Consider the following 27,506-nt stretch of genomic DNA (forward strand, 5'->3'; position numbering starts at 1 on the left):
TTGAAGTTTAAAACTATTGGCTCTGACCACTCTGGATCTGCCAGAACCAATCGCTAACGTTTGGTCGTGACGTTGGCTTAGCACCGCTAGCTTTAGCCTTAGCCAACTCCTTCACCACTAACGGAGCGAGCTGGAAAATCAAACTGTTCCCGAACCCCGTGGGGAGGAGGGCCACGACATCATGGCCACCAACACAACTCAGCAAAGATTGGTCTTGCTCGGGCTTTAACTTCTGGATATTCGGCACCGTTGCCAGAACGGACCGAATGGCTTCTCTCTCATCTTTCTCCGCCGCCATTACGGAACTACAACTCAAACTAGCGCACAACCTCAACGTCATCGTTCTGTGTGTGTGTGTGTGTGTGTGTGTGTGTGTGTGTGTGTGTGTGTGTGTGTGTGTGTGTGTTTATTAAACCTGTTTCTCTGAGCTAAAAAGCTGGAATAGGATAGAAACCAAATGTGGCTTTTGTCCTAAAAGAAATCACTGAGACACACACAGACCAGAAAGTAGTGAATACTGGTAATCCCAAAGAAGATCCAGAGTAAGAAAAAAACTTCAATATTTAAATGCACATGTTCAGATCAAACTCTGAAAAATAACAACAACCTATTATCATATGATATAGACAAAGCAAAAACAGATGTGGCCAATCATTTTTGTGATTTCATTGTGAAAAATGTATGGTTCTTTTGCTAAAATCCAGATAATAACTTGAAAAATGCACTCACCACGCTGAATAAAGGCTTACAAGAGTTTTTCTTTGTTCCTGAAAAGCGGACATGTTGGAGGTTTTCAGTGTTATTCCAGAAAAATATAACTTCATGGAAATAATAAATAGTTTAAAATGAGATCAACATTAAATATGACTATAAACTGTGAACCTGAACACAGAACAAATTTAACATCTGAAAGTTTGAGCTTCCTGTCAACTCTTTTCAAATACAACTTCAACTCTCTTCAGCTCCTGATTGGTTGGTCATGTCTTCGTTGTGTCCTGTCTAATCTGAAGTGATGTCCGCTGATGTCCCAGCAGAGAGGAGAGCAGATGTAAGAGGCAGAAACACATCAGCACACTGATCAAGGAACCGGGGACATACAGGACAGAGCTGACATGCTGTACCATCATCTGGACACACAAAGTGTCCCACAAAGTTAGGACAGTTTCCACTACACCATAGAGGGCTCGGGGTCTGGCCAGCTTCCTGTCCCACACCAGTACTCCCAGACACTCGGCTCCTGCTGCCGGGTCCCAGACGGAGCACTCAGCTCGTAGTCAGATCCGATTTGGGCGGCGGCTCCAGACTCTCAGCCACTTCTCCCAACTCATCCAGCAGCTCAGTAAACGCTGGCCGTCTGAAGGACTCCACCTGAAATGGGAGGAGAACAGAGGCCATGGCTACTTCTGGGACTTTGTCTTGTTGAAAGGGATTTAAACACTTTACCTAAAGTATCAAAAGTAAAAGAACTGTTCTTACAGAAAGAATGGCCTCTGTGGGTGTTAGAAAGATGCATTCATGTGTAAGTGGTAGGGTAGTTTTTATATGTTTAGTATGTGAAATCTTGATCTGTAAAGTAGCTGTGGATGAAACCATAGCTGTTACATTGTGGAGTAAAAGGTACAGTATTTCCCTCTGAAGGAGTACAAGTTTAGTGAACATATTTAATCCAAGTACAAGTACCTCAGTACTGTGGAATGCACGGTTAGCTTGCCCATCAGCAACATTTCAATACATCATTGCTAATGTTTGCATAAATGTTAGTGCGCAGTATGCTGCTTGACTGATCCTAAATTATTTGACTTCTAAGCATTCTTATGCTATGCATACATTTCTGAACGTTTAGCATGAAGAAACTTGAAAAATTTGGAGTTGCAACAACAATATAGAAGAAGACATACTTACTTAATCCTGCAAGGGTGAAATTATTAATAGTTATTCATATTTGCCGGTCTGAGGCTGGCTACAGTACAGCCCTGCGTCCACCAGGGGGTGTCAACGTGTAAGCTCTAAATCCTTCTGTCATGATGTCACTCTTTAAGAACATTTTCTTCAGTTTTTTTCTTTCATATTAAGACTTTCCATACATTCAGTATGTGTGCATACAATGCTAATGTGGTGAGTAGTCACATTATTAGCCAGATGGTTTTGTATTGTACTTTTCATACATACAAAATGTAACTGATAAAGTGATAAATGGCTTTTTAACTAATAAAACAGCATTCACTAAAACTAAAAACAGGAGCTGAAGACACACTATCATAACTCTCATCATGTTACAGTGAGGACTACTACTGTGCAGTATGTTACACTAATTAGAAATAGACTACACTACATGATTAGAAACACATACATCAAAGTTTGAGCAGAGAGCCTGTGTTACAGACTGTAAGAGTGGAGTGAGCAAGACGTGGGCATTTGGGAGACCAGTTGCATTTCTGAACCTGATGGCTGACTCATAGTGGTAGAGTCAGGACATTCACCCTCTGCTGCTCTTAATTGGGTCTATCAAATTTCCAGCTAACCGTGTAGCTACAGAAAGCTCGTCTTTCACTAACCCCTTAGCCCACCATCGACCAGCCTGATTAAAACTGTATTAAACTACCTGCTCATACATTATCACTTCATGTCTTGTAGTTGTCTTCACTTGTCTTCCAACATTAACACCAGTCTTACAGCTTTTGATTAGCATTTGGCGTAATGCCATTAGCTTGTGTACGTACCATACAGCAGCTGGCTGCTAACTCCAGGAGACGCTGGGGACAGTCCGTCACCAGCTGCCTGAACGCATTCACATCCATCCCATAGTCCTGAAAGACATCAACATCAACAGTGAGTGTGGCATGAGCACACTAAAGCCAACATTTCCCAGACTTATCAAAGATGTGTCAAGTTCAACACATGCCTGTGCTGGGACGACGTATGCAGCTGTTCACATGGAACCTGATACAGAAGGTAGGGCTTAACTTTCAGGTCTATACTTAAAATGTAAAACTGCTAATGGCTCAATACTAAATATGTATACACGGTTTTCATGCAATGGATTGACATTTTGGGAAATACATTCAATACTTTTCTTGAGGTGAGATGAGAATATCATTGTCGCTCTCATGTCTGTGCGTTAAGTAATGTATGTATGGAGCTGAACTGATATTTAAAATGATAGGAACACCGGAAACAGCCCACCCTCCTCCTTCTCCAGGGTTCAAATTGCAGTGCGCTGTCTCCAGAAGATAAAGCTGACACAGGCATGGCCAACGCCACGCTGCAAAACAGCCATCTGCTCTCACAGCTCATTGAAATGCAAGGAAGTTTCAAACACGCAATATGGAGGATTCTGTCAGGGCAAAGAGCGACACTTTATTGTGATATGTCCATTGACATAGCTAAACAAAAGGGGGGTTGCCTAGCAACGTTTGAACATGCTGTGGGTTTCCTGGAGGGACAGCAGGGAGAGTCGCTGCTAGAACTCACCACACTAATCCCATTCAGACTCATTGTTCTGGTGACCTCCTGCACATCACAACAGTCTTTCTCAGGCCTGCGGCGTCTAAAACTTATCCATGCTCCATGATGGGACCAGAAAAAAACATACCAAAATCTTTTTTCAGTATTGAACTGTCACAAACACGTTGCAAGGAGCAGAAACCTAGACCAAGGCCAATGAGTTCATCTGGGGCACTGCTGCTCCTTCAGAAATAACCTGTGGTTCTTTCTTTTACAGTTGGCTTCTGTGTAGGCTAGGCATACCATGTGTAGGTGTATGAGTATGTAATGTATTCATAGTTAAAATGGCCTCTACAATTTTGGATAGGCAGAGACAGTCGCAGCAGTTCGTCCTTAAACAGCACAAAAAGTGTGTCCCCGGTTGTGCTAACGGTCTGGTAAAATCCAAGAAAAAGTTCCTCTATATTGAGTAACGACAGGGAAGCACACAGACATCTTTTCCTTGACAGTCTCATCCATAATTATGAAGCAAAACTTGCTTACTTTAGAACATGATAGGCAAACAGTTGAGTCACTTCCCTGACAATGAGTAAGTCATGTATTCATAGTTACAGTAAATAGTTTGTGTAGCTTTAGCTCTGTATCTGAGCCCGCTAGGAAGACGTGGACAGATAAAAAACAAAAAACGTATTCCCCATAATGACAAAGAGTTCCTTTGAGGCTTCAACATGCACAGTGATCACCTCCACCATAAATACACAGTATTAGCAAGCTAAGGTATCATATCTGAGACTGTAATCTTTAAATATCCCCCACTTGTTATCATGTAAACAAAGTTCTGTGCTTAAATTGCGTGACTCCTGAGCAACTTCCATTTGCTGAAGAAGTCCATGTGGTCAAAAGCACTGTGAATGAACCATGACCTTTTGAATATATACATTTTATATACAAACATATGAATTTATTATAACCAGTATCATAAGCGTGATATCAGGTTAATACACAGCCAACCATTGATAAGAAATATTTTTCAATATTGTGTTTGATGTGATATGTACCTGTGTTCTGGGTAGTATCTCGGGGTCGGCAGGGATCCGGGCCAGGATTTCACAGAGCACGATGCCGAAGGAGAAAACATCCACCTGGAAGATATGACGCAATAATGGAGGTTGATACCGATCAAATCCCAAACATATTGGTTGTTTTGAAAAGCAATAAGGCGCCCAAAAATATAGGCTACTTTTAAAGAATAATATGCCCAAAAAGACATGTAACATTAGTCGATTAACAGATAAATGGATCAACAACTATTTGTATAAATGATTAACAATTTCATTTAATTCAAGGAAAAACTCCCAAAACCAAGGTCCAGCTTCTCTTTTGTGATGATTCGCTGCTTTTATTCATCTTATATGAATTGATCATTTGGGCGTTGGGACTGTTTGGAGATTTTCCACTATTTTCTGACATCTAATAAACCAAACGAATAATAGATTAATGGAGAAGATAATATATATATATATATATATATATATATATATATATATATATATCTATATCTATATACATTGAGACTTGAAAATTGTTGACATGACATAACTCACTTTCTGTCCATCTCTTTTTTGAACATATGAAACATAACAGCAACCATGTTTAGTTTAGTTTATTAGGATCCCTGACGTCAGTTATTCTTCCTGGGGTTTGTCATGTTTCTAAGTGTGATGTCAGTACAACATAAATGTGTATCCAGCTGCAGCAGAGTGTGTGTAGTACAGACTTTTGTCAGTTACCTTGCGGTCATATGGCTCTCCTCTGAGCATCTCAGGGGCCATCCAAAATGCGGAGCCCACCAGGGACAGCTTCCTGCCGGGGTCTTTGACTGGCAGCTCCACCACCTCCCTAGCTAAGCCGAAGTCTGTCACCAGGGCCTCCCGGCCCCGAGGCGTCACCCGGATCAGACAGTTCTGGACAAACACAAAAAGCACAGCAGCTGCAGGGTTACATGTTGCCAACAGGGGGCAGTGTAAGGTTGCTATCTGAAAAAAGCAGGCAGCATCAACAGTTCCTTTTGTAACAGTCAAGTATTAAGCTTAAAGTAGTTCAAATCCAGCTCTGCAGTCTCTCCACTCATGAACAGGCTCCACTCAATGATTCACGTGTGTCATGTGAGGAGGTGTGTGTGTGTGTGTGTGTGTGTGTGTGTGTGTGTGTGTGTGTGTGTGTGTGTGTGTGTGTGTGTGTGGGTGTGCTGCCTGGCTGTGTTCAGATCACAGTTTTAATAAAATAATATGGAAAAACACAAAGCTTGAGCTGGAGGTGTGATGTGAGGCAGACAGTGGGGGAGCTGTCGTTGCATAACAACAGTGGGTGGCCTAAAGTTTGTGTATTATGTGTGTGTATATGTGTGTGTAATGTCTATGCGGGATGTTGATACATGTGGATCAATCTATAGGTATGTAGCAGGGGTGTGCTGATGACTGCGCAAAAAAAATGCGTTTTAACTTGTGTGTTTACTTTGCATGTATGCAAATCTCTATGTTTGTGTATGTGTGTGTGTGTGTGTGTGTGTGTGTGTGTGTGTGTGTGTGTGTGTGTGTGTGTGTGTGTGTGTGTGTGTGTGTGTGTTAGTGACGTCTTAGCATCTGGCTCCCATTGCACCAGAAGCCTTTTCCATCCAGTAGCCAGTCATTATGAGGCTCTCCTGGGAAAAACACTTCAGCTGTAAATGGAGCCGTGGCCCTCTGTGCCAAGGAAGGCAACAGTTTGGGAAAAAAAAATGAAAAGCGTTAGCAGATACAGAGAGAAAGGTGCTTATTAAAAGGAGCTCAAACTCTGATTCAAGTTAACTTGCAGAGTTACAAAGACTGCGTTGGTTCAGGGGGCTTTGGGAAAATGTTGGCGTTGGAAGCTTCACTGGATTCAATGCCAGAGGATGACCCAAAAGGGATGTACAAAAAAAAATAATTCTGTTAATGTAGCTGGGTGTGTGCCCATGGTATGATTGTCCTTGTCCTTGTCCTTCTGGGACAATATCAAAATGAAACCCTAACCCTAACGTTTGGGAATCAGTGCTCTACAACTGCTCGTTCTGAGGCTTTCTCAGCCCCAGGTAGTGATGAAACATCAGCCAAACGGTGGAACTATGGCTCCGGCCCTCTGGCCCAGAAAGACTTTTCTCCTCAGACCTACATGGAGAAAGGGACGTCTGGAAGTCAGTGGAGAAATTTTTTTGAAACGCGTCACAATCCCCCACGATTTCACCTTCAGAGTTTTAGATTTAGAGTTTAGAGTTTGATCCATTGGCCTCTAACATTTGGATTAAACCTTTTAATCCCCATTCAAGTTAGCTGAGTGCTTAACAGGAAGTAGCCGACTCGGCCTGGCGGAGGTCTCTAGTGCTCCTGCTATCTGGGCCACACAGTAAGGAAGCAGCGCCGATGATCATGTACACTGAGCAACAATCAGAGGAATAAACAGGGCTCCGCCTCTAACGCTCCAGAGGCTAGCTTCACTAGCTAGCTTCACCAGCTAGCTGCTGACTGGGTCTGCTTTCTGCTGCTGGCCAGGTAGTGTACACTGAGTTCATCATAATTCAATTCAACTTTATTTATTTATAGTGTTGTATCATAACACCAGTGGTGTAATGTAACTAAGTACATTTACTCCAGGACTGTCCTTAAGTCCAAATGTTGAGGTACTTTTCTTTTCATGCCACTTTCTACTTCTACTCCGCTACATTTCAGAGAGAAATATTGGACTTTTTCCTCCACTCCATTCATCTGTTACAGCTTTAGTTACTAGTTACGTTAGTTACTCAACTACATTCATCTGTTACAGCTTTAGTTACTAGTTACTTTAGTTACTCCACTACATTCATCTGTTACAGCTTTAGTTACTAGTTACTTTACACATTAAGATTCCTGCACACAGAACCCATGTAGTTTATAAAATCTGATGTTTGAAGTAAACTAGCCAACAATATAACGGCTACAAGTCACGCTGAGATGATGAGACCATTAAACTCACACCTGCTTGGATCCTTTACTCCTTCTACATTGGTTTAATACTTTAACTACATTCTCCTGATGATACTTACACACTTTTACATTTTCACTGCAGGACTTTTACTGTAACAGAGTATTTTTACAGTGTGGTATTAGTACTTTTACTTAAGTAAAGGATCTGAACACTTCTTCCACCACTGCATGACAGACATTATCTCAGGAAACTTTACAGATAGAGTTGACCACACGCTATTATTTACAAAGACTCAACTATTCCCCCCAAGAGCAGACATTTGGTGCGACAGCGGAGAGGAAAATCGTCCTTTAAACAGACAGAAACCTCAGACAGACCCTGACTCTTGGTGGTGCCGCTGCCGGTTGGGACACAGAGACCCAGATACAGGTGATAGGACACACAGCTGGTTAGTAGTAGTAGTAAGAGTAAAGCAAACACTGGGACACCTCCAGAGAACCATCAGCTGGATGTGCAGCTCGGCTTCAGACTCTCAGCTCACTCTGGTTCTGTTCTGGCTCTCAGTACTCTCAGCAGGCTGCTTAATGAATTGTCTTGTTCTGGTATTATGCATATGTTATTTGTTCACAGGTCTCCATGAGTTATTGATTAATGCAGCTCATCTGTATCTCCAAATTAGGATAATTCATTCAATTATCTCCGTTCCCCATGATGGATGAATCGATGCACTTTCTGTAGCCACAGCGTGATGTAAATCAGCTGTGGCCTCCCTCCGTGTCAATAAAGTGAATTGGCACAGAGCCACATGAGTTGCCTCAGGGTGACGTGCGTGGTGAGGGCCCCCCGTTCTCACACTGATCCACAGAGCCATGTGTCAAACAACAGCACCAGTTACACACTATCTATTAACATGACAATAGAGCGGCTGCCATGTTGCCTCAGCTCTCTGCATCACTGACTGTTTGTGCTGGGAAGCCTGGCAACCACACACACACACACACACACACACACACACACACACACACACACACACACACACACACACACACACACACACACACACACACACACACACACACACACACACACACACACACACACACACACACACACACACACACACACACACACACACACACACACACACACACACACACACACACACACACACACACACACACACACACACACACACACACACACACACACACACACACACACACACACACACACACACACACACACACACACACACACACACACACACACACACACACACACACACACACACACACACACACACACACACACACACACACACACACACACACACACACACACACACACACACACACACACACACACACACACACACACACACACACACACACACACACACACACACACACATGAGAATGTGCAAAAAGGATCTACAATCACTAACTTTGTGAAACATGAGAACTATAGTGAATATAGATAAATAATGAATTATGGGATTTAAGCTATGGGATAAGTTTTGAAAACTGTGTTCAACCAATGAAAAAGGAACTAGAGCTTGGTCCACATGAACTGCTGCTGTGTAGACTGGAGTAAGAGTTCTGCACATGTGGCTCCAGTTGTGCCCACTGTCATCTAGCAATCGAAAAAACTAACTACATTTTCCTGATGATACTTATAGACTTTTAATGAAGGAACATTTGCACTGCAGGACTTTAACTGTAACAGTGTGGTATTAGTACTTTTACTGCAGTAAAGGATCTGAATTGAAGGAAACTTCTTCCACCGCTGTATATCACTTAATTTATGTATTAGTACATTTCCTGCACCCACTTCCTCAATATCTTTGGAAAAACTATAACTAACTAATGTTGACACTCTAATTAAAGCATGTATACCATTTGACCACAGGGACAAGATGAATGACCAAGCTAAGGAAAGATGAGAAGCCCATCCAGCAGCTAGTTCTCACTACCAGCTGGCCTGTAGTCTGAGCGTCTTACCTTGGAGTTGAGGTCTCGGTGGTAAATGTTCTTGTAGTGCAGGTAGATCATTCCTCTGCTGATGTCACAGGCCAGCTCCACCTTCTCACTCCAGCACAGAGGAACATCCTTCATGGCCAGCAGCTCCTCCAGACAGCCGCCACTCACGTACTGAAAGAGTGACACACACCCGCTGACACACCGCGCCACGACATCATACACTAACATGTAGTAGGAGTATGACACAGGTGGACAGTCCAAAATACTTTCCTCTCAGGGGCGACCTCTAGCTCACCCAGTAAGAGCGTGCGCCCCATGTTGGCTGAGTCCTGCAGCGGTGCAGGGTTGAATCTGACCTGCTGCCCTTGGCTGCGTGTCATCCCCCATCTCTCTCCCCCTTTCCTGTCTATCCACTTTCAAATAAAGGGAAAATCCCCCCAAAAATAATAATAAAAAATATATATATATACTTTCCTCTATATACAGTCTGACATTACTGTGAAGCAATCAACTCAGGTCTGCTGACAAAGAAAGGCCCGACCCACCCTTTCATTATCAGTGTTTGTCCACACTCAGAACAAAGCCAGCCTGTGGGTAACGTGCACGGTCAAAGGTGTCACACTCACCTCGAGGATTGGATAGAGTTTGTCTTCCTTTACACAGATTCCCAGATATCTGGAACGAGAGGACACGTTCAATTACCTGACGAGTATGTTAGCATGCTAAAACAATTAACTATGATAGTAGCATGCAATAGCCTTGCTTAGCATCAGCATGTTAGCATTGTCAATGTGAACATATGTTAGCATTTAGCACGGCTATGTGCAGCGTAGCTAGCATGGCAATAGACTGTTAGCCCTGAAGTCCTGTTCAATAGTGATCATGAGCCACGAGGCTCTCAGACCTTTTACTTATTACAGGTCACTCAGGAACTGCCATTAGCCAGTTGATGAAGTGAACAGTGTGGCCAGCTGTTGGTAGCAGATCTCAGATCAGTGAAGCCAAAACATCTGGATGGCCCCCTGGTGGCCGGCTGCGAACTACATCTCAAACACATGTTTCCCAAAGATGGTTTCTGTCAGTTTGGGTAGTTCTGATCACACTGATGTTTTTATTAGTGATTAGTAGTAGGACAGGACAGGACATCTTAGATACAGTCTGTGTTGTTATGATGCATCAGGCTGTGGTACACACACAATGCTTTTTTTATGGAATTTTAACAATAAAAAAACATAAAATATACAATATCACCAGATGTATGTGATTTGATCAGAACAACTTTCAACATTAGAAGATACAACAAGCATTTTGGAAATTGCAGTAGTTTTATGTATACAGAGAGAGGATGTTTGTAGAATCTGCTGGCTCAGGATTTAGTTTTTATTAAAACAGCTCTTAAGTCTTCAAAAACATGATTCAGCATATACACAACAGTGTAGCAATATAATTCATAATGTGCATTAAAATGTGTGAGTGAGCTTTTACCAGGTAACTATGAAACATGAAGCTTAAATGTTACGTTTAAAAACTGTTAACATATTGGGTGACGTATCCCTTGTGTACTGTAGATATCATAATCCATTTATGTTATTTTTTTACGTGGCTTATCATCAGTATTGCGTCGGGTCCTGGGAACAATGTGCACACGCTGTGAGCCTGGAGGCTGATAAGCTCAGCGTGTCACCTTGCTAGATGGCAGAAATCAGATTGCTTGAGCAAACACGCAGTGTGCTGCTTGACGCCGATGACTGTTCAACAGGTCTCATTACTCAGGCTCATGTGTGTCCACTGCCAGCCACAGCAAAGGCCTTTCAAACCTCAAGGGTTTTGGAATCCCTTTTCACTTATTTTAATGATTTGTTTTGAAGCTGCTCTAATCAATATTTTCATCCAAACATGTTAAAAATGGTGAATGGTAGTGAAGGAGTCACAGAGAATTCTCTCTGCAGACTCTGAAGCTCTATGGCAGGGGTGTCAAACTCAAGTTCACTGAGGGCCACACTGGAAAATGAGAATCACATTAAGGGCCAGACATGTTTGACATGCTTTTTTTCAACCGAAAAGTTCAATAACACCTTTGACTGTATTATTTGTGTCTCATATAGCTTTCTCACTAACAGTTTGGTCGAGATAAAGCCCTAAAAAGTCAGCAAAAAGTTCCTTAGCCATCATAGAGTTTAGCAAATCAAAGATAATTTTTTTTTTACAACAACCTGTTTCCCAGCCTGATATGTAACCTCTCTGGTTCGGTGGCAATTTCTGAGCCTCAAAGTCGGCAAATCTGCCAAATTCTGCTTTGAGTGTCGCACAACTGCAGTCTGTAAAACAGTTTCCCATCTTTTTGGTTTGGCTCACATCTAGGCGGGCCAAAATCTATTTCTGAACATAAATTGATATGCGGGCCGGATAAAAATTTGCGAGGGCCGGATTTGGCCCGCGGGCCTTGACTTTGGTACATGCGTTCTATGGAGTTTCTTCAGCTTGTTCTTTTGGTTTTACGACCAACCCAGAGTTCTGGGACTGTAAACTAACTATCAGACGCGGCATTCATCTCAATATTCACAACAGGTGCACTTGCCCCCCCAATAAAAGGTATTGAAATGAAAGTTTAAAAGAACATGGTTGCTATTTCAACTCTATAAGGTGATGATGTCTGTGCCCTACGTAGGCAAGTACTCAATAAATGCTGTTTAAAAACATGATTTAATTCAAAAAAACGAAAAAAACAGCAATGTTTTGCAATTCCTTAACTCCTTAACTTCAAATCATGTGTACTTTATGCTTTTGCTGTTCACTGTATATTTGGGGATATGACTATGACCATGAAAACCCATACATACAATCCATCCCAGTGAGTTTGTCAGTTATACTCATTGTAGAGTACCAATCAGCCATCTTAATGTTCACTGGGATGGATTACACAAAGGTTAGTCTGTTCATAGATTTTATAAATTGCCATAAAGCAGATAACATAAAGAGGGTTGTGATGTGTTGTTTTCACTCATTATCATTATCATAAAGTATTTAGCCAGTATGGTATAAAGAGGTTTAAAAGGTGTTGCCATTATACTCTGTTACTATGGTAACCATAAATACTGCTGCAAAACGACAGATTGTGGAGGGGAAAGAGTGTGATGTGATGAGATGTGTTGGAGGGAGAAGAGACAGAAGAGAGACTGAACCATCGAGCAGTTTCTCTTGCTTTAGTAGAATGGAAGCCATTGGACCACGCCAAGGCTTCAGGAAGAACAGGGACATGGGGGGACATGGGGGACATGGGGGACTGCTACCTGACAATGTTGGGGTGTGAGAGTTTCTGCAGCAGGCTAATCTCTCGTACGATGCTGTCTTGGTCCACGTCGTTTTTGTAGATCTTCACTACCATCACCTTCCTACTGGTGCTGTGCATCACCTAGAGGACAGACACAGGGGACAGGGCCATCCGTTAGCAGAGACAGAGGACAGAGACAGGGACAGGGACAGAGGAAAGGGCCATCCGTTAGCAGAGACAGAGGACAGGGACAGGGACAGGGACAGAGGACAGAGGACAGGGCCATCCGTTAGCAGAGACAGAGGACAGGGACAGAGGACAGAGGACAGAGGACAGAGGACAGAGGACAGGGCCATCCGTTAGCAGAGACAGAGGACAGGGACAGGGACAGAGACAGAGGACAGGGCCATCCGTTAGCAGAGACAGAGGACAGAGACAGGGACAGAAGACAGAGGACAGAGGACAGAGAAAGAGAACGAGACAGACAGACAGAGCCGTCCGTTAGTCTGCTGTCAAACAGGACTTACGTAATATCTCAGCTGCGCCCCCATGCTCTCCAAAGCTGGTGGGCCAATCACGGAATGGCAAGAATGTCTCAATTAGTGGCTGGAACAAAGCAAGCTTTGACAGCAGCTCACACGCAGGCGGGCAGCAAGGCACCATGGGAGAGGACAGAGGACATACCTTATAGACTTTGGAAAAGAAGCCACTCCCAATCAGCTCAGCGCTAAAGTTTTCCCAGAACTCCAGTTTGCGGACGGCGGTGCGGAGCTTCTGCCAGCGGTCCACATGGTAGTATTTGTCTGAAGACTCGCCGTACAGGGTGGGACTGCTGGGCTCCGGGGACATGTCCACATCACACATCCTGGAGATGTCCGCTGGCAGAGTAGAGACACACAGAAACAGCTTAGGCTGAAGCTGAAAAAAGTTACATTTTTAGAGCTGCGATTATTCAGTTAGTCATTCCAAGCTTTGACCTGCGGGGCTGAACAATCAAGACAACACAAAGCCAAAAGCTGCAGGGGAGTCGGTCCCTGGTGCTACACGGTTACAGCTGCTCCAGAAACGCTTTGGCTTCACAGCTCGTTTGGACCACTTGTTCTGAAAACAATCAAACTAGAGTTTTTGGGGCAGTTTATAACATACAAACAACAACGAAGACATGAGACACAACTACAGCTCACAATCCTACAACAAACGCCAGGCTCTTCAAGATGGAAAAGCAAAATAGCTTGCACCATATGCATAATTAAATGTGAGATCTACATTTATAGCAATATAATGGAATATATCAGCCAAACAATATTAAAACTAATGTCATTGCACACTGCTGCTAACCTGATCACCTCAACACAAAAGACTGTGTGACAACTAAAAGGACAATTTATGCGCTTAACAGTATGATGAAAGAGAGGCTCACAAAAGGTCTCATTTCACCGTCCCACTTGTTAGTGGGGGAAAGTGCTTCCACTTTCCAGAGTGAAACAAAGACGGTGGATGATGTGAGGCTTAAAATAGAGGCCGGCCTGACGGACAACAAGGGCTCACACCAAACACAACCACTCAATCTATATTCAAGTACATGTGTCTTTTAATAAGATATTTCTAATATTCATGTATATGTGTGTGTGTGTGTGTGTGTGTGTGTGTGCATGTGCGTGTGTGTAAACCCAGTTTTGCAAGAAACTACAGCACTCTACAGGAAGTTGAAGATTCTGTATTAAAACTAAGTGCAGTGCAGCTGATGGGGTCTGGGTCAGGGTAAGTGATAACTCTAGGGCTGTCCTCGACTAAAGAAATTCTTAGTCCACTAACACTTACAGGATTTTGTCGACTAATCAATTAGTTGATTTAATTGACAGAGCTGTGAGCTTTGAGAGGTGGTTAAGACTAGAAAAGCACAATATAAATGTAGTTAATTAACCATCTGTAAAACTGAGTTTCTCCACAATTAATCCTGCAAAAGCACCACTTTAAATCTTGGGTTTACCATAAATGTGCTCAGAAGTTTCCTGAAATAAATAATTAAGCATGAATAAGCATAAAAAATGACTAATCGACTAAAGAAATCTTAGTCTAAGACCAAAACGACCGATTAGTCGACTAATCGACTAAGAGGTGGCAGCCCTAGATAACTCACTATGCAGTTGATTTCAAACACACTAAAAAAGTCAGGTCCCAGTCTGTAGAAGCCACATGTGTTGTTTTGAGTGTTCAGACTTTGGGTGTCGCTGTGGTATTACCTGGGGCGAGGTAAGGCGAGGTAAGGCGAGGTAAGGCGAGGTAAGGCGAGGTAAGGCGAGGTAAGGCGTGGTAAGGCGAGGTAAGGCGAGGTAAGGCGAGGTAAGGCGTGGTAAGGCGAGGTAAGGCGAGGTAAGGCGAGGTAAGGCGAGGTAAGGCGTGGTAAGGCGAGGTAAGGCGAGGTAAGGCGAGGTAAGGCGAGGTAAGGCGAGGTAAGGCGTGGTAAGGCGAGGTAAGGCGAGGTAAGCTCCAAACTGTTGTTGGCAGGTGTTGGGCCCACAAGGGCAAAGGGTTTTTAACCTCTGTACACTGTACACTGTGACACTATAGCGCATTGGCACCAAACCTTTGTTCAAATGCTATCTTATTGTTTTTGTATTTACAGCTGAAAACTGAAAGAAGGGATATGTTCATGATGCACGGTAAACCAAAATAATAATAAATATATATGGTTATTCTGCAACGCAACATCGTCTGAAGATTTTGGAATGCTGCGCAGCATGTTAACATCAGGCAAAAAGTTAAGTAGGAACAATTCAGAACGCGACAGGGACAAGAAATGAGGACGAATGGCCCCCACTAACTCTAAGACTAACGAGGTGCGGGCCTAACGAGGGTAATGGAGCAGAAGATACCATCCTGAGCTGTAGTCTGAGTCAGATTAAAGACAATAATCAACAACTCATTGAGATTAAACAAGAAGAGAACCAACGACAGACTAGAGGAAGCTGATGGTAGGATGAAGGAGCTGAAGCAGCACTACAGGCTATGGCCAATTCACACACATGGAGGGAGTTTGAATGAGATATTTTATTAGCCAAAGCTAAAAAGTCTACACAGGACACAGAGAGGCTGTGGAGGTCGGGATGCAAATCATTGGCAAATATTCTGGGAATGCCCAGGACAAATACTTATTTAGAATAATTATAATAGCATGTGCTGACCCTCCCATCCTAGAAGAACTACAGCGATCTGCTGTTTAGGAAATGGCCGAGCCTTTCAAAATAAGTAAATAACCTCTCTCTGTGTAACTGTAACTAACTTAAGTAGGACCTAATGGAGCTGAGAACCACAAACAGGTCGGGAAGTTAGACAGTACTGAGAGGTGGACTAATGCAATTACTGACAATAACAAATACATGGAAAATCACCTGCCTTTTTTCTCTAAATGTTGTTTTCTGGGCAGTCTTTACCTTCCTTGCAGCTCAGTTCCTCCACCAGAGGCCTGGCAGCTGGAGCTACTGTCCTACTTTGTATACCTATTTGCATCCATATATATGTAAAGTAGTTGAATAACTGAGTGTGTGGCTTCATAAAAAGTTCATCATTTAGGAAAGCGATGCACTAAATCATTCCAGATTAAAAGAAATAATTCTGGATGTTGGGAACATTGCAAAGAGTGTCCCCGAGACACTGCAGCATCTCATGAACTTGACTTCCCACAGTGCATTGCTCTCTCTTCCTCATGCCGGGGGTGGTCCTGACCTGCTATCAGCCACAGAGGCCTGCTGGGACAACACTGAAGGTCAGACAACAGCCCGGCTGGCCTTCACGGTGACGCCGGTGGAAAGCACACTCTGACACGCTAACACAACTGGCCGCGTTTGGTCAATCAAGCCCGCCTATTCATGCTGCCTTTGTTCATTAACAATCAGTCCGCTTTGAGAAGAAACGCTTACAGTGCAGCCCAGTCATCGAGCTGCCTCTCTCTCAATCCTTCATCTCTCTTTCTCAATAGGCCGTTACATATTTTAAAGTTTTCCTTTCCAAACTGAGTTTTGTCATGCCCCCAAATGTGTCAAATGCATTCCCTCATCAGCTGGTAACAGTAACGGGGAAAGCTGTAACAAATGTGTCTCCTATACTGTCAGTTGAGCTGGCAGCAGGACAGGCTTCCTCATTTTTTGGATTGGACTGGTGTGTTCTCTTGATGCCCATCGCCTGTTTTTGTCTCTCTGGTACTTTTCATGTTGTGATGCTGTCTCAATAAATGTAGCTCTCTTGTCCTGTTGATCCATTACTGTCTGCAAACAGGAGACATTTGAAGCTGTGGTGGAGAGGAGGTCACTATCATACCCCGCCCCCCCACCAAAGAAGTCTACAAAACAGTGAGCCACTTGTGAGCTCAGCTCTTTGGAGCTACTAGTGGTCAAAAGCTCCACAGGGTTCCACAGCACAGTGTTCAGCGGTTTTAGGAAATGACAAAAGATGAAACTATATATCTTTCTGAGCCACATTTAAAGAGCAAAGCAGGACGGGAAAGTATTGAGAAACGGAAGAGCGATTGTTGCTTAGCCTTTTCATCGGATGTCTTGAAGTTTAAACTTTACCAAGATTTAGAACTGCATTCATTGATTTATTTTGTAACACGTTATCCCATTACAAAGTAGATATTATAAATTTTGCCTGTCAAAATTAAGGCGATAATAGCAAGTTAACGCACATTCCTTTTAACACCACTAATACTTAACACGCGTCACCATGTTGACAGAATGTACAGTCCATTTCTCTATTCCACATTCCCTTTCCCACTTTGTCAGCTTTTCTCTTCCCCTCTCTGTTTCCCATCCAGTTAGCTCCATCCAAACCAGCTTACACAGACCATAATAACCACAAAACATCTGCTATGTCGATCGGAACATTCGCAACATTTTAGCCTGCAGTTTGGGTTGCCACTTTTCATGATCCTCATTTAGACAGCATAATAAGAATCTATTCACACATATCAACAGCTCTACGTGACTGTAAGGACTTCAAACAGTATGGAGACTCGTTCAGATCCCCACGGGATTCTTCAACAGCTTCGACAACCGAGGGAAGGTTACACAAGCAGCCAAATACGTCTGTTATCAACCCGCTGTGAGTTTGACCTGCGTCTGACCACACACACCATCAACAGGAATATCAGGGCTGGCCATCGCCACGGTGACGTTCTCCCAGCTGATAAGGAATGTCGCTCATCAAAGTCTCACAGTGAAAACCAGCTCGCACCCAAGCAAGACTTTTCCCTAGGGCTCCTTCTCTCAACACAACGACGTCTCTCTCTCTCTCTGTGTGTGTGTGTGTGTGTGTGTGTGTGTGTGTGTGTGTGTGTGTGTGTGTGTGTGTGTGTGCTGCATTTTTGGTTTTCCATGATTCAAAGTTGTGGATGGTAGCTGGTCTGTTTTTTAGTACCAAGCGAGTCGATACTAGAAGGTGGACGTAAAACACTGCAGAGCCCTGATTGGTCAGAGAGAGTCGTCACTAACACGACACAGGACGTCCTGCACAAAACTGACATTTTTAAATAGCAAAGCTGCCGTCAAGTTTTGATTTATTCACTCTACCCGCATTTAAAAAAAATGGCAGACCACAAACTATGCAACACACTAATACACACATTACTACACACACTACTATGTACACTACTACGCACACTACTACGCAAACTATTATGTACACTACTACTCACACTACTACACAAACTACTATGTACACTACTACTCACACTACTACACACATTACTACACACACTACTATGTACACTACTACGCACACTACTACGCAAACTACTATGTACACTACTACTCACACTACTACGCAAACTACTATGTACACTACCACTCACACTACTACACACATTACTACACACATTACTATGTTCACTACTACGCACACTACTACACAAACTACTATGTACACTACTACGCACACTACTACACACATTACTACACACACTACTATGTACACTACTACTCACATTACTACGCAAACTACTACACACTACTACTCACACTACTACGCACACTACTACACACACTACTACGCAAACTACTATGTACACTACTACTCACACTACTACGCAAACTACTATGTACACTACTACTCACACTACTACGCACACTACTACACACACTACTACGCAAACTACTATGTACACTACTACTCACACTACTACTCACACTACTACGAACACTATTACACACACTACTATGTACACTACTAAGCACACTGCTACGCACACTACTACACAAACTACTATGTACACTACTACGCACACTACTACACACATTACTACACACACTACTATGTACACTACTACGCACACTACTACGCAAACTACTATGTACACTACTACGCACACTACTACGCAAACTACTATGTACACTACTACTCACACTACTACGCAAACTACTACACACTACTACGCAAACTACTATGTACACTACTACATACACTACTACGCAAACTACTATGTACACTACTACGCACACTACTACACACATTACTACACACACTACTATGTACACTACTACGCACACTACTACGCAAACTACTATGTACACTACTACGCACACTACTACGCAAACTACTATGTACACTACTACCACACTACTACGCAAACTACTACACACTACTACGCAAACTACTATGTACACTACTACATACACTACTACGCAAACTACTATGTACACTACTACGCACACTACTACGCAAACTACTATGTACACTACTACTCACACTACTACACAAACTACTACGTACACTACTACTCACACTACTACACACATTACTACACACACTACTATGTACACTACTACGCACACTACTACGCAAACTACTATGTACACTACTACTCACACTACTACGCAAACTACTATGTACACTACCACTCACACTATTACACACATTACTACACACACTACTATGTACACTACTACGCACACTACTACACAAACTACTATGTACACTACTACGCACACTACTACACACATTACTACACACACTACTATGTACACTACTACTCACATTACTACGCAAACTACTACACACTACTACTCACACTACTACGCACACTACTACACACACTACTACGCAAACTACTATGTACACTACTACTCACACTACTACGCACACTACTACACACACTACTACGCAAACTACTATGTACACTACTACTCACACTACTACTCACACTACTACGCACACTACTACACACACTACTATGTACACTACTAAGCACACTGCTACGCACACTACTATGCAAACTACTATGTACACTACTACGCACACTACTACACACATTACTACACACACTACTATGTACACTACTACGCACACTACTACGCAAACTACTATGTACACTACTACGCACACTACTACGCAAACTACTATGTACACTACTACTCACACTACTACGCAAACTACTACACACTACTACGCAAACTACTATGTACACTACTACACACACTACTACGCAAACTACTATGTACACTACTACTCACACTACTACGCACACTACTACACACACTACTACACACACTACTATGTACACTACTACTCACACTACTACGCAAACTACTATGTACACTACTACTCACACTACTACGCACACTACTACACACACTACTACGCAAACTACTATGTACACTACTACACACACTACTACGCACACTACTACACACACTACTATGTACACTACTAAGCACACTGCTACGCACACTACTACGCAAACTACTACGTACTCTACTACGTACTCTACTACGTGCACTACTTTTTTTCCCCCATTTTCTGACAGATGAAACAGGAGAGAGATGTCTTTTGTCACACTTCGGGGGTCTCTAGACACACTGGGACATATTTATGTTGAAAAGGCATGAAAAAGGACATTTTGCACATTTGCACAATATGTCACCTTTAATGTACTTGATGACAAATTACCATCTAGGAGACACACGCTGCCTGAGACCCCCTCGGTCATGTCCAGGTGCACAACATAGAAAAAACAGGAAATGAATGCCTACTAAGAGAAATGAGATTGTATTCAGAGTCAGGGTGTGGATGAGAGCATCCTCTGAGCCTCAGGGACTGCAGGCCTAAGTATATATTGCTGAGCCCTCCAGCCAGGACATTTTGGGATGCAGTCTCATGCATTAAAGCTGAGCACTTTAACTGGACTGAGCCAAGCCACAGGAGCTTTCGTTGCTTCATGGATTTTCCAAAGCCAAGTGACGCTCATCTCAGAGGCCTCAGGCCTGCCTTGGTCTGCAGCTTTTTGAAGGCACACAGCTAACCCTAACACACTGCAGTGAGGAGTTAACATCAGGGCACAAAGGACACGGTGCTGGTTCTCAAATACTCTGTAAGTTACACCTGATTCAACAACTAACTAAAGATTTAGCTATTCATCCTCGACGCTTTATTAAAATAGCTCAACTGAGCTGTTATCAGGCATCTGCAGCCCGGCATGAGCGCAAACAGTGCACTCCACACATGACAATGATGATCATACATAAACAGCATGAAAAATAATACACTAGAGCTTCATGCAATTAAACAGGTACTAACATAATTGCATAGACGATGGTAATAAGACACAATAATAAAAGAATGTTTATTTTCAGCAGCAAAATGTGCTACTCAGGAGCGGTTGCCTGTTTCCACATCCAGCTGACACGTGTGATAGAATGTCTAACACACCATCAACTAATGATGTATCACACACAGTATCACACACCTCCAACTTTCAGTACAGCAGCAATGCTCTGATGCGGGCTGCGTTTTCTGTCCATACATCCGTCTGTCCTTCTGAGCCGTGACGACATGAGCTGGAGGTGGCGCAACAGCATCAACAGCTACATATAAATGACACCCAACGTTACGTAGGTGAAGCCATTTGGTGTCCTATATCTTCATGCCGATGTCATCCAAAAATCATAAGGAGGCCATAATGGTGTACATTTATATGGGACTGGAGCAAGGTTTGCTGGGAGATTTATGCAGCTCGGCTATGGAATTGGTAAATCTTTATAGAAAAACGGGCTGACTAATGATATTCATTTAACATAAACAACTCAACAAATGGTCCTCAACTCATGGTTAGGTGAGCTCAGGGTCAGATGAGGTATTGTGTCTGTATGATTTACATTAAGCGACAGCCAGCAGTCTTTTAGCTTAGCTTAGCATAAATAATGGAAATCTTTTCTACCAAGCAGTTTATGAAATCATCATATGAACAAATGTTGACAGTGATTAAAGTGGTTGATAAAAGCTTTATAACGCCTGCTGGCTGGAGGTCTTTCCTAAAAACAATCTCTGGCCACTCAGGAAAGGATCCATTATACGTTCCTCCTGCTGGTTCTTTGTGTTACAGTGCCCTCGTTCACCCTCTCCATTTACTGTGCTTAAAATCCGGTTACACTGTTCAGTTAGCCACACCAGCTCACTCACTCGGGCTCCTTTACTTCATGTCTCTTATACTACGTTATACAAGTGTCAAGCCAAACAGATAATACATAACCCAGACATAAGCCAAAATACTTGGTCCTTCCCTCTGCAATTATTGAATAGTTTAAAAAGCATTTGTTCAGGTCTGTCTCCAGCTATTTAACACCCTTCACTGGCTCATGTGAGACCACATGGGGTTGTTTTTTTTGGCACCCTGACTGCCTGTGTAAATCTGGTAGAGTGAGATGCTTTGCTCTTTATGTTTTCTGTGAAGAACAACATGTCACTTGTAGAGATGGGCGAGTGGGCTGGAAACAGTGTGGAGCTGATGCAAAATGTGAGACAGCACAATGTATCTCTGTCTATTTACCCCCCCACCCCACCACACTGAACTCATCCAGTCTTCCAGCCAGCCTCAGTCAGGTGCTATGTAGGGAAAAGGTGGGCCTGCACCAAAACACAACCAGCATTCCTGAACGCAGCGTTTGAAGCCGAGTCAACATCCAGGGTCAGCTGAGGCCAGGTGTTCCTGGCATCCTGCCCACTACAGTTCTCCAACACTGCGGCTAGAGAACATGAAGGTGAGATGAACACAGTTTACTGTCTCACCTCCCACACACATCTAACCAATGAGCTGAGTCAGCGTGCTCTTTTACTGATACATTTTGGTTTGATGATTTCTTCTCCGTGTATCACTGATTCAGACCAGAGCAAATCAACTATACTGCAACACGAGTTCCTATTCATTCTCTCATCTCACTCTCACACATAGAAAGGAGGGAGGGAAAAAATGTCGAAGCCCGATAAGACAAGGGTGGCAAAAAAATTAAGAAACTCTGAATTAACTGCAAAATACCGGGCTGAACAATACCCCAACGACTACTAGGAGTCTGGACAACAACTGCTTTGTAAGTTTTGTCAACATACTGTTGACTGGACCCGCAAAGACACATTCTTTTGTATAATTATTAAATAATAACAATAAACATTATCTTAATGCAGTGTAACTACTGTAGCATGTAAATAATGCAACTAAAATACAAACATGAGCAAAGGCTTTCAACATTCGCCATTATATGGAATCAACAGCCACGTGCACTAGCAGGTGAAGAACACAAACAACAAAATCACCAGCTAACACCGAACTGACAACAGAAGTTATAGGACTTACACACACACCAGCCCTACTGGCTAGTTATCCCTCGGACAGCGAGTCTCTTTTTTCTTTCTCTCAATGTCACTGTTCTCCCACCCGCGGTGTGAAGCTCACTATTCTCCGACATGCACTCTAACAATCACTACTTATAGACAGCCTTTTGTACAAATGCGTTACCCGTTTTCCCTGTTTTCATACAGAAGTTTAGTTTGCTAAATATATCATATATCATATATTTCTTTAGTTGGATATTGGATGTGAAAAGAAGGAAATGGTTCTTCCATAACATTGCACTTTAGATTTTAGGTGTGTGTGAATTTCCCACACCAGGAGTAATTTATATAGTTCTATTTTATAGTGATCGATTATCTGTTCAAAAAATGTTCTATGTTCGATGCAAAATGTAAAATGTTCTGTTAAAGAAAAGTAAATAAATAAAAAAAAATATTAATAATATATACACACAATATACACACAAAAATAAATATTTATGTGTGCTGTAAAGTGGATAGAAAAAAATGGAATCGGCTAAAATCGGCTGGCCAAACTCTATGAGAAATCGGAAATCAGAATCGGCCTAGAAAATTGTAATGAGTGCATTTCTATCATCCATCCATCCATCATCCAGCCAACAAAAGCTAGCTAACAATGCTAACACTAGCGCTTTACTTTAATGCTAGCTAATTAGCTTGGGGAATTATTTTAAATGGAGTAATGACGATATCAAATAAAACTGACTTTTGAAAAAGAGCCTTTTGAAATAAAAAATCTACATTAATTTAAAACATATCATCCAATAAAAGTGTCATTATGAAAATGAATGATGGAATTGCATTCATAATAATGAAAGGAGTTTTGATAATTTCAGTTTTGATCAGTTATATATTTTACACAATTTATTCATGTCTCTTTTGATTTAATATTGAGCACTCTGGGGCTCCATATGTATCTAATACTGGTTATAAACTAGATTCTGAGACAGAAAGAAAGAAAGCTCCAGGGTGTGTTGGGCCCAGAGGTCCGGTAACAGAGAGGCAGGATGCTGAGCGCACTCTTTCTATTTCAGAACGATGCCGAGCTAAACACAGCGACTGTACAGCACGCTGATGAAGTCCTCAGGCAGCTGCTGTTCTTATTATTTTTATTTTTTTGATTCACAGTTTAGTGTATTGCACAGTGGTTTGTGTCTCAGTAATGATCAGTGGTGGAATGTAACTAAGTAGGCTACATGTACTCTAGTACTGTACTTGAGTCCAAATGTTGAAGTACTTGTACTTTACTAGAGTCTTTTCATGCCACTTTCTACTTCTACTCCGCTACATTTCAGAGATAAATCTAATACTTTTTACTCCACTACATTCATCTGTTACAGCTTTAGTTATTAGTTACTTTAGTTACTAGTTACTTTACACATTAAGATTACTGCACACAGAACACATGATGTTTGATCCTAAAGTAAACTAGCCGACAATATAACGGCTACAAGTCAGCTGAGATGAATAGACCATTAAACACTAGTTGATTGACAATAAATTTGTTTGGTTTGTTTAAAAATATGAGGATTTTTCGACATTCAGTACTTTCACTTTTAATATTTCAACTACATTTTCCTGATGATACTTACATACTTTTACTTAAGTAACATTTTCAATGCAGGACAGTATGGTATTAGTATTTTTACTGAAGTAAAAGATCTGAATACTTCTTCCACCACTGGTAGTGATGTAGTGATTTTGCCTCAGTAAAACCAGGTGTTCTGCACTGCTGCAGATGCTGTAGCCTACCTGTTGGTTTAGAAAGCTAAAAGTGATTACCAGCTTGCTGTTGAACTTCGAATCCAGGGAATGCTGCTGCTTTGCTGTTTAGTTACATTTCCATTGTAATTGTTTTGGTGCTGTGGTGGCAGAGGATAATATCTGGTATTCTTTCCACTTACATCTCTGTTAATGTTAGTTTTATGATTTTACCTATGTGGTGTGGTGGTAATTGGTGCGTGTGTGTGTGTGTGTGTGTGTGTGTGTGTGTGTGTGTGTGTGTGTGTGTGTGTGTGTGTGTGTCTAAATAAATTTTTCCAGTAAAGTGCAATGATTAAGGGGGAGGGGGGGCTCACATAAAGAGCAGCCTAGGGGCCCCTGACCACCTTAATCCGCCCCTGCATAGGGCCTACTTATGACCTCCTCAAAATCACTTCCTGGTGGTTAATACACAATCCATAAAATGGAAACAACATGAAAGAAGTTTTTGAATCTGTCAATACTTACTCCATTGATTTAATAAGCTATTCATATGCATCTTGTGGATGGAGGAACAAACGCAGAAGTCTCTGTGTAGACACTGAGGAGGAACCACACACATGCAACAGCAGATGAGCAACAGCACAGACAGGACCGGCCACAGAAACAACACAAGCAACGGCTTTGGACAAGACAGCTGTCACCTGCTGGAAACACCACATTTCTTCTATTCTAAGCGTTCTACAATCTAATTAATGTCTTTAAAAACACAATGAAAATGCATAAATGAATCTTCCCGTTTAAAACACATACAACACAAGAAGTCTCAGATTGTTGGCCTGATGACAGTGGCTCCCAACCAAAGAAGCTTTCCCTCCTCAGATTGTCTTGAGAGCAAAGTCAAAAACAAAGCCAAAGACAGGGACGGATTAATCCATTATAAGAAACCTCTGCCTCTGGAGCAGCTGAATGCTCCACTGTGTGGACACAGCTGCTCGCTGTGTCTGTCCAACGTCATCTCATGGGAAAGCGTATAACCCCCCCTCCCAAAAAAAAAAATCAAAACTGGCCAGTGAAAAAAACCTATTATAAGCAGACAAATTCAAAAGTGGATATCTCTGCTGTCTTTCTTTTTGTCCTGTGTTGCTTGCGAGCGTCTCTGTGCTGTCAGTTTCTTTAGTCTGTTAACGTTAGTCAAAGTAAAATCATCAAACATGTATTTTAGATAAAGGAGATGAGACTAAATCCGGTTCCTCAGAGACGTTAAACTGTCTGTACAAGACGCAGGAGCTTTCTACCGGGAAGTTAGTGGAAACTAACACTGGGAAAAAAAAACTGATTACTGCAGCTTTAAGGAGATGCATCATGTAAGAGTAATATCAACTGAAATATTAAAGGGGTGATAGAATGCAAAACCGATTTTACCTTGTCATAGTTGAATAACGACAGTTTGTTGGGTAAATAGGACATACATAGAAGCTCAGAGTCCCATTGACACCCCTTTCCTCTGCAAATCTCACTATTTGAAACTGCAGCTGAAAACGGGCGAATCTCAACAAAGCTCATAGCTGACGTCAACTCGGTGGCTTCTCCTTATTTGGCTCTAGTCTCTCTCTTTGTCACGCCCCAACATTTACATACAAACCACTGATCTGAGGCCAGCTGGTCTTCTGAATAGGTCACGCAGATGTATACAGCATCCGCGTGCGCATGTGCTTCAACCAACCAATCAGTGCACAGCTCATCTAAATATTCATGAGCATACCATATAAGGCAGAAAACCTCTCGTTTCAATCCAGGCCTATTTCACAGGGTTGCATTAGGGAGCATAGAACAGCAGCCGGGACATTTTCAGCCCAACCAATGTTAGATACCCTATAAGGAGACCTTAAGGAACAGTGTGAAATACCCTATATAATCATTCTATCACCCCTTTAAAGGTTTTAAAACTACATTTGGACACAGAAGCCCTCTACAATACAAAAAAATACTAATACAATACTAATTCATAATTCACAACCTTCTGGGCTCCAGGAGGGTGACCCTTCACATTTATTTTTGGACCTGTATGGGGGTCGCACTCCTCAGGTTGGGAACCACTGCACGGTCCAGTACATTACTCTCTAATGAACTGGAGTCCCTCTGCTCCTGACCTGTTCCATCTTTACCTTGAGTAGAATCACAGAGCAGCTGGAACTTCTTCAGAGGAGACAGACATACTTACACAGATCTTTAGGAAGTCCTGTGCATCGTGTCTCCGTGTGTCTCAGTGTGTCTCCGTGTGTCTCCGTGTGTCTCAGTGTGTCTCCGTGTGTCTTCGTGTGTCTCCGTGTATAGGTGTGTCCTCACAGCTCCCGCGTCTCGTGCAGCCGCTGATCCCGCTCCGTGCACCCAGCTCTGTGTTCTGAACAGCCGAGTCTACTGCGCGCTTTACGGGTTGTCTGGGTAACCAATTTGAGACTCCGCCCACACAGCTGAGCAACAGGCCGAGCTGTGTG

General features: G+C 42.5%; 1 protein-coding gene across 2 annotated transcripts; it reads right to left on the reverse strand.

Moving 5' to 3' along the window:
• Positions 1 to 414: 414 nt before the first annotated feature.
• On the reverse strand, positions 415 to 27,409 carry LOC114556181 (dual specificity testis-specific protein kinase 1). 2 transcript variants are annotated; one of them, XM_028579059.1, is made up of 10 exons: positions 27,233 to 27,409; positions 25,537 to 25,609; positions 13,357 to 13,550; positions 12,692 to 12,813; positions 10,028 to 10,076; positions 9,423 to 9,572; positions 5,235 to 5,408; positions 4,503 to 4,586; positions 2,721 to 2,807; positions 415 to 1,368 (listed from the first exon to the last, which is right to left on the reverse strand). In XM_028579059.1, exons 2-10 carry the CDS (start codon positions 25,565 to 25,567, stop codon positions 1,264 to 1,266), a joined length of 996 nt encoding a protein of 331 aa, XP_028434860.1. In that variant the 5' UTR covers positions 25,568 to 25,609; positions 27,233 to 27,409; the 3' UTR covers positions 415 to 1,263. The 2 variants fall into 2 exon arrangements, with proteins under 2 accessions (XP_028434860.1, XP_028434862.1); XM_028579061.1 differs by lacking the exon at positions 27,233 to 27,409 and adding an exon at positions 25,822 to 25,942.
• Between the last annotated feature and the right edge of the window lie 97 nt (positions 27,410 to 27,506).

Source organism: Perca flavescens, chromosome 5 (genome assembly GCF_004354835.1).
Source record: "Perca flavescens isolate YP-PL-M2 chromosome 5, PFLA_1.0, whole genome shotgun sequence".
Classification (NCBI taxonomy): domain Eukaryota; kingdom Metazoa; phylum Chordata; class Actinopteri; order Perciformes; family Percidae; genus Perca; species Perca flavescens.

Excerpts from the sequence above, each read along its gene's own strand:
- LOC114556181 (XM_028579059.1), bottom strand. The coding sequence starts at position 25,567 with ATGCATATGAATAGCTTATTAAATCAATGGA. Across the intron at positions 5,409-9,422 it reads ACCGAGACCTCAACTCCAAG|AACTGTCTGATCCGGGTGAC; the intron begins GTAAGACGCTCA and ends GTGTTTGTCCAG. Across the intron at positions 1,369-2,720 it reads TAGCAGCCAGCTGCTGTATG|GTGGAGTCCTTCAGACGGCC; the intron begins GTACGTACACAA and ends CTCCCATTTCAG.